The sequence below is a fragment of the Morone saxatilis genome, unplaced genomic scaffold (genome assembly GCF_004916995.1).
Source record: "Morone saxatilis isolate NCDOM2014 unplaced genomic scaffold, NCSU_SB_2.0 Contig2, whole genome shotgun sequence".
NCBI lineage: Eukaryota > Metazoa > Chordata > Actinopteri > Moronidae > Morone > Morone saxatilis.
Genome location: NW_023339762.1, coordinates 4,940,507 through 4,949,132, shown reverse-complemented (window position 1 = coordinate 4,949,132; position 8,626 = coordinate 4,940,507). Strand labels below are relative to the sequence as shown.

General features: G+C 40.9%; 1 protein-coding gene across 1 annotated transcript in view; it reads left to right on the top strand.

Annotated features, from left to right (window-relative positions):
• The first annotated feature begins 166 nt into the window (after positions 1 to 166).
• calb2a (calbindin 2a) overlaps positions 167 to 8,626 on the top strand; it is a 16,714-nt gene continuing 8,254 nt past the window's right edge. The window contains exons 1-5 of the mRNA XM_035665340.1: positions 167 to 340; positions 4,684 to 4,760; positions 4,841 to 4,930; positions 6,350 to 6,430; positions 7,957 to 8,013. Coding sequence (XP_035521233.1) covers positions 247 to 340; positions 4,684 to 4,760; positions 4,841 to 4,930; positions 6,350 to 6,430; positions 7,957 to 8,013 — 399 coding nt within the window. The 5' untranslated portion in view covers positions 167 to 246. The remainder of the gene's footprint in view (positions 341 to 4,683; positions 4,761 to 4,840; positions 4,931 to 6,349; positions 6,431 to 7,956; positions 8,014 to 8,626) is intronic.

The window sequence follows — 8,626 nt, the reverse complement described above, 5'->3', positions numbered from 1 at the left end:
CATACATAGCGCGCGCACACACACACACACACACACACACAGGGACGCTGACTCAGTTGGATATTGTCGGTGGCAGTGCGCCCCCAGCGGCGGTGCAGCGGTGCTGCCGCTCCTGCGCCGGGGTTAAAAAGCGGCGGGCGGCGCGCAGGGGCCACAGTGTGGGGTGTGTTTGAACAAGAGGCACAGAAAAGTTAGAAGCGGATTTTGTCTGGCGTCTGATCTGCAGCAGCATCCGTCGAGAGCATCATGGCAAACAAACCACAGCAGCCTCCTCACCTCCACCTGGCCGAGGTCACCGCGTCCCAGTTCCTCGACATTTGGAAACATTTCGACGCTGACGGTAAGACACTTTCCTTCATTCCTAAAAGTTATTTAAAACGCACAGGTCATGAAAGATAACTCAGTTTTATGTCAGTGCTGTAAAATGCAGCCGACTGAGTGAAGGGTTTCTCTCTTTTTCTGAGTGCATATAACGCATCCTCCTGCAAACCTAAAACCGTTATAAGGACAGACAATGTCACTGTGCACAAAAGTTTGTCGTTTTGGGGCATTAAAACAATTTAGGAGATTTAGGAAGAGAGAAAAATACCATAATGCTATATACGGGTTTGTAAAATCAATTTTGCGGTGATTTTAAAGGGACTGTTAATTGTTTTTAACTAGTAATAACATTCTGTCTTCTGCCTGTCCTAGATGAATAAAGTAGCCAAAAGGAGCATTTTAATATTTTTGAGGAGCTGATGTCAGACCAGATATCTTGGATATGCAGAATTACTACGAAGCTTAAAAAAGTTGTCAAATGAATTTTTGATGAGGACCACTCCCGACACCACGTTGTATAATTTCATTTCATTATTTCATTTTGATGTAAATACACAGACCCAGATCCATTATGTCTCGTGTGAAGCAAAAGTTATTCTATTAAAAGAGACTGTATACTGAGGTATCCTACATGATCTGCATCTCTCCAGTGAGCCCTGAGTGGTCTGTAAACTGTATGCACGGCGCATGAGACGGCGAGTAAATGGAAGTTTGAAGGATGCAGCCTTTATTCTTCTGTCAGTTAAACTGTATGAGCTCACAGTGCGCTCCCGGAGAGCTCCTCTCACGGTGCATGGACACCCTGACGTTGTACATTTCCAATAATGAAGGAATTTGATTGAAACGTGCAATTAAAGTGTTATTTCACAATCAATACATTATTTAATTAGGCGTTTCAGTGGGTTACAGTACGCTATAATCATCGACAGCTTGGATGTTACCTATAAGTAATTGGCTCTGACTTATGCTCCTTGTATTGATCTCCGTTTCCAATCAAAAAGTGGCTTATTTAGGTCTCATCAATAAGTGCAGTCTGTCAGTCTGTAAGTCACCGGGTATAAAAAAATGGATTTATGTGATATTTATGTGATGTCTGTCAACATACAATTTCCCCATGTGCTAATTTATTCAAGGACACCCCTCTCCTAAACCACTACAAACACACACACACACACACACACACACATAGGCTGTTTCTTCCCCAGTCTGAATCTTGATCAGTGCCTTTTCTTCTTGCATCAGTCCACTGTTTGTCTGCGTTGAGATTTAGGCAGTCTTTAGTCCAGTCTGTCTTTCTCATTCTGAAAATATCTGTGTGTATGTGTGTGTGTGTAGTGTGTGGCAGTGTGACAGTATGATTTTTTTTTTAATTCCCAACACATTCATCAGGCACTATGTTGCTGCTGTCACGAAATCCTCATCAGTCTAATTATGGAAATGTTCATACTTAAATTCCACTTAAGGTCTGCAGACTCCTCTGTGGATTAAGGACATTCTGTGAGCTGATGAAAAACAAGTCCATGTCAGTCTGAAAAGGAGACCATTTTTTTCGTTCCTTAACTTTGAGAGTCAGACTGGGACATATAAGTGACCACTCTCCTGGCTGCAACTGGTCGGTTTTCAGCAGAAAGCCCTCAGTCTCCTTTGTTCTAGTCTCCTGGGAACTCATTGCGAAGTTAATGCAACCTGTTTTGACGCCTGCACATGTGCTTAAACGTATTCCACAGGGAAATCAAGGTGGAATGAGGAGTTAGGTGGGGTGGGGTCGGAGGAGCTCAGCAGCTCAGAGCCAGTGTGCAAAAAGGTTGTCATATCAGTTATTTTACTCTTTTGTCCTGGTTATAGTGGTTATAGATATCCGTCTTGTACCAGGCAGGTCTTTAAGTCCTACTGTGGAGGTATTTTACATATTGTGCTTTGCAAGGAGCCACTTTGCAAATCAAATACAACCAGTGTGCATCAGCAGATTTGGCTACAGGGTTTGATTTCTGCTCTCATTACTGGGAGTGTCTTCTGGCTTGGCAGAAAGAAAGGAGAGCTAATTTGTTTGCTCAGATTGAGTAAACATCTCTGAGTTGCAGATAAAAATACACAGGAGGCGATGCACCCAGAGATGATGAAACCACATATTCCCCTGTTGGAGCCAGGCTCAAGTCTCATCTGGGTTGCATCTCTCGCAGCTTCTCCGCTCTGCGTCCCTCTCATCTTTCTCTGCTGTCTCCGTCAGGCCTTTTCAATTCAATCACTTCAAAGCTGAGAAAGGAAACAACTGCAGTTCCTTTTGCTAATTATAGAGCATTTGCTGTCAATTATTTTGATTAACCTGGATATGGAAATTTGGAATATGAAGCAAAATCCACCTCCTGAACTGACCCAGCTGTGATCTCAATACAAAATATTTGAATAGACAGGGCTGCACTCTCCTTTGAAAGGCAAATGCACTTTATATAGGCTTTAAATATGCACTTAGGTGGCACAGCTGCCCACTTTGAGAGTTTTCCTGTGTTGGGGTTGAATTTTAGCCGTCTTTACCAGCGTCTCCTGGGACTATAAAGGCCCAGTATTCGAAAGAGTGTGTATTTGGCATAAAAGTGTTTTTTTTAAGCTTTTTATCTCACTGGTTGGTGCAAGCATTGAGTGCTTGTGCAGAAGGACCAACGCATGTGAAAGTAAGTTAGTATGAGTGCTCTCATTATGTCATAATAAAACTTGTTATTTGACATTTAAATTGAATGATCTGGAAGTGAGCTGAAGTCTGCCATAAAATGAATCCGCTGGCAGGGATTTTTATTTTTTTTATTTTTTATTTTTTATTTTTTATTTTTTTTTACATCTGCACCCATATAGCATCATTGATGTTCAGTGTCACAGAGGAGTATGTGTTCACTTGATGCTGGATTTGGCAGTTTAATGCATGATGGACACTGTAATTAGGCTGCAGCACGTTAAGCATTTCATTTAAAAAAACCATAGGGTACTTTAAGCATATTGTGGTGGCTCGTGTGCTTAGAGCATGAAGTACTTATCCTGCCTACAAATAGGCACAGTACAAACAGATGCTCCCTTATGCACAAATATAATTGGGGGTATGGATTTATTAACAGATTAATTGAATGTATGACAGCGTTCCTGCATAATCTATTCATAAATCTATTTTTATTGTCATTTTATGCCATTCGCCTTGTAGTTAATCACATCTTACTCTGTTTAATTATCAAGCAGGCCATTTCTCTCCAGAGTGCTAAATGTCAATAAGACCCACAGGAGGGAGGCTCGATAGTAGCGAGGCATTTTACTGTCCCACTTATTGAAAAGGCAGGGCTTGTATTCATGAGTTTTGATAACATCACTAAGGCATGCCCACACACACACACACACACACACACACACACATTTCAATGGATAGAACAAAGACGCTAAGATGTTGGTTGGATAGGGAGAGGGAGTTAGAGAGAAGATGACAGAGAGAGACGGCGAGTTAGAGGGAGAGGAGAGGAAGTGGATGGCATAATAATCTTTGTTAGAGTTTAATGAGGCAGCTCTGCCTTCCAGTGTTTTATTGAAGCAGCTAGTCACATCGTTTGGAGCCATCTGTCCAGCCATTCAGCATGCTTGTTGATAGAATATTGGCAAGGGTTTACAGACTACCTGGGTGAAGCTGGCATGCTCATTTGTCCTCTGAGTAAGTACTGTCAGAGCAACAGAATACCGGGAGTAAGGATAAGATAAGATAAGAAGAAAATAAACTCCCCAAACTAAATTCATCATGACAGAATCCAGAAGAATGTGATAGGCATCATCTCAGTATAAGGACCATTTGACACTTTTCTGTCAAAATGATTGACAGCTTGCAGCAAAAGGATAGTACGAAACTTCAGTTCCTTGTGAGAAAATATCATCACTTTCTCAAGTCTATTTTTATAAACACAAATTCAGGGTGAAATTGTCACACTTCACTTTTATCCATATTTTGTCCCATTTGCCAAACTCCCCTGCTGAAGGCAGTATTGATCTCTGTGGAATAAAAGAAGATGCCTGTGGATCATCACCTTCAAAATCCTAGAAAAGCAATTTTCCATATATAGCTTCTCCTTGCGTACAACCTCCGTGAACACACAGTCTTTGAGGAGTGATCAGTTTGCATCGTGTCAGTCAATAGCCTAATCTATTGAGCCAGAGGGGAAGGAAGAGAGTTACTGGTAAAAGGCTCATGTTTGAATCAATACCTGGGGCAAAACTGAGCCATGCTGCAATCTGTTTGACACTGGGACTGTGACCACATCTGGGCTGATGAGCTTTTTGCATGTCAGCAATACTGAAAAAAGCCCTTTGCGGGAATAACATGCCGTTTTGGTCTCCCAGGTAATGGCTACATCGAGGGGAAGGAGCTGGAGAACTTCTTCAGGGAGTTGGAGATGGCCCGGAGAGGAGCAGGGGTGGTGAGTTCAAGGACCAGAAATGAATCACAGATAATGTATACTGACCACTTAGGCATGTACTGAGTACACATGTTTTCTAGGACCCTTCAAACCCCACATTCAGAGAAAAGATGAAGGAGTTCATGCAGAAGTTCGACAAGAACAAAGATGGACGAATTGAGATGTCAGAGGTAAGGCCTTTTCATTAAAGGAATAATTTGACATTTTGCTTTCTTATTATTGTATAATGTCAATAATATCTGTCTGTGAAATATGAAACTACAGAAAGGTACATTTAGCTTAGCATAAATACTGGAAGCAGGCGGAAACAGCTAGTAAACTACTGCTACTGTTTCTTGCTTAGTGACTTCCTGGAGTCTCCACTGGTCTGGCACATAGCCCCATATAAAATCACCACCTGTGGTTTTTCCACTTGCTATTTTGATAGGCTAGATTAAACAAATGAGACATAACATGTTACTTAGTAAGTTTTATAGGTGCTGGGAGATTTTTGTTACCTGTGAACAGAGTTACGCTACCTTTTGTCCCCTGGCTTCCAGTGTTTTATCTAAGCTAAGCTAACCGGCTGCTGGCCATAGATCCATACTTAAAGGGCCAGTGCATAGGATTTAGTGGCATCTAGCTGTGAAGTTGCATATTGCAACCAGCTGAATACCACTCACCTTCCAAGCAGGTAGGAGAAGCTACGGTGGCCACGGAAAATGCGAAATTCCCTATCTAGAGCCAGTGTTTGGTTTGTCCGTTCTGGGCTTCTGTAGAAACATGGCCGTTCAACATTGCGGACTCCATAAAAGAGGACACGCTCCCTTTGTAGATGAAAACTGCTTATTCTAAGGTAATAAAAACACAACAATTCTTATTTTCAGGTGATTATACACTAATGAAATCTTATCTAACCATTAATAGATTCCAAAATGTTACACACTGGACCTTCAACACACAGAGAGTGGCAGCAACATGTATTTCCTAAACTATTCTGTTCTTTGAAATTTGGAAGAGAAGGAAGGAAACTAAGTAGCCTATAGTCACATTTTTGGTACAAAAAGGGACAGGTGTTTATTTCACTGAAATGTGTCTCAAACCCAAAACCTACTATAGAAAATGTCTGGGTTCTCTGCTTTCTATGGAAGCTAATTCACAGAGCCAGAGGGGAATACATTACAAGTGAGATGCTTCAGAGGCCCGGTCAATACTCAAATCGATGGATAAATACAGTCTTTGTGATAGTCTCTATGGAGTGTCAGTTTGGGATATTGCTTTCCCTCGATTTTACAATTTTCAGGGCCGGGATTTGAAACAGATGCAAGGCGAGCTTCTGCAATATCAATAATCCACCACTCACATGGAAAGTCTGCAAATACATTTTTGTTTCATTTGTTGATGTGAAAATCAGGTGTAAAGGCTTTGTCTGAACATCCAAAAGCGTGATTTTCAAAAATAATTCAAAGTTAGGCATTACCCGGCTTCTGAGGTCATGGCTCTCTATTATTGATGTCAGAGTTGCCCATTTGAGGCTCCCCACTCCTGCTTATCATCCCCACCATCTTGTGTTCTAACCACTCCCATTTTCCTGTCATTTCTCTTTCTAGCTGGCCCAGATTCTCCCAACTGAAGAGAACTTCTTGCTCTGCTTCAGACAGTTTGTCAGCTCCAGTGCTGAGTTTATGGCGGTAAGAGTGTGTTTCTGAGTGTGTGTGGATTTTGATGCAAAGCTGCTGTCTCCTCTTAAAAACTCTGTCGTTTGATCAGTTCTGTACAATACTTTTTGTACAATTGCTTCTTGTTCACTAAGAAACGCCATTAGTCGGGAGATACTTACTTAACCAACCATACATTATAGACAGAGGCAGTCAGCCGTGGAAGGGAGACAGCCTGCATGTTCTCATTTCTACCTACCAGCAAATTTCACAGATTAATTCTTGTGTATGGTTGAAGGTGTACTAATTAGTGAAATAAACTGTAGTAGTCTGGAAAGAGAACCACAGACTCTATGCCTCCACTGCACACAGCAGTTGTATTACAAAAAAAGCAAGCAAAAGTCAGACACTGCACTTGAAAGAGTGTAAAAAAGTAAATCCCTTTAGTAAAGTTTGAAAGGAGGTGTGAAATGAATTGTATGTTACAAGTTGCCAGCAAAATCTCACAGGAAATAAAGTCTGTTCTGTTACTGTATAAAAGCCAAGTTGTGTGTTTAAGAAACCATTTATAAAAAAAGTATGGTATAAATAAGTTTAGTGCTGCTGTGAATTATGAATAATGAATGATTGTAGGAGTAACAAGGTAACAAAAAGCCTTCAGCAAGATGTGTGTTGAAAGGTACTAGAAAAAGGAAATAATTTATTCCACAAAATACTGTCAGAAGATAAGAAAATGGCAGATTTTGTGTTAGATCTGCTGTGAGGAAAGAAAAAGGCCAATTAGAAACCAATTACATGTGGGGAAGAGCCCGTCTTTGTCTCATGTGTCATATCGGAAAGGAATGATGAAACGAGAGAAGGAGGATGAGTGAAAGAGAAGGCGTGTAGAGAGAAGGATACAAAGGGCAAACGAAGAGAATGCAGGAAGAGATGGGACGTAAATGAAATGTCGATGGGAAGTTAAGAGCCAGAGTTTGAGAACATAAAACAAGAGAGGAGGATTAATCAGTCTTTGTCGAAGGGTGCAGGGCGGAGAGGTTTTTAAAGGGTTAGAATGAGGAAGCAGAACCTTCTATTTTCAGAGTCATATATAATGGATAACACCACTGTAGCTCCTCTCTGCAGAGCCCAGAGGAGGAGCAAAGGGGGAGGAGGAGAAGAGGGAGAAGGGGGAAGGCCATCCATCTTTGATAAGGAGCCCTTCTTTGGACAGGGACAGCTGCTAGATTAAAACATTCATTAAATTGACTTTCTCTCCCTCCCTCATTTCTCTCTCTGTCTCTCGTTGCCCTCTGCTCTGTATGCGGGCGAACGGGATTGTATTGAAAACTGTGTGATTACAGTGATGGTGCGGGCTTTTGTGGTCGTCCCCTCTGGAACGATTTCTGCCCTGCACCAGAGGAAAATCAAACTCTTGGTGCAGTTAAAGAGCAAGCTGGGGTTCGATCAGTGAGGATTTATGTAGGCGGGGAGATATGTAAATTACTCTCCCTTTGTGCATCAGTGCTGAAAAACTGTTTTCAAGCCGATATTTCTTTTGTTCTGTTGATTTATTTTAGGCATGGCGGCGATATGATACAGATCGCAGTGGCTACATTGAAGCAAATGAACTGAAGGTAAGTTGTAAATATGTGATTCTCAGTGATAAAGCATATTGTAAGTTATTTATGGAAATGGCTTTTATGTAGTATTTCTCAGTATATCTACATCTGCATCCCAAAGGCTAGCATCACATGCAATGCCTATAATTATAAATATTACAAATACGTTTGTTTTATTTATTCATCTGCTTACATGGTCAAACTTATTCTTATTTTGTTATGTCTTTTGTTTTTTTCTCCCCCTCCCCCAAAAACACACATTCAAATGCACATTGACACACTTACACATGCTCACTAACAGACCACCTACCCTAAACTGTAACTATCAGACAGTTGTACTATAGCTAGTAGCCATATGAGTATCTACTTAAATGACCCCTGTCTTTTCCTATAATCATCTACATTTTATTTATATATATTTGAAGCCCTGTAATAGTTGTGTTTTTCTGTTTTTGAGTTCCCCTCAATGTATTCCCCATACTTGAGTGTAAAAGTGTAGACAAAACTTAAAACTTTAAACTACATGTCATGGTGTTTTGCACCAATAAAAAAGGAAAGAGAGAAAAACAATCCTCTACAGTTTTTGTGTTGCAATCAGTACTGATTTTGTGTGCTGAAAGGAAGTTTT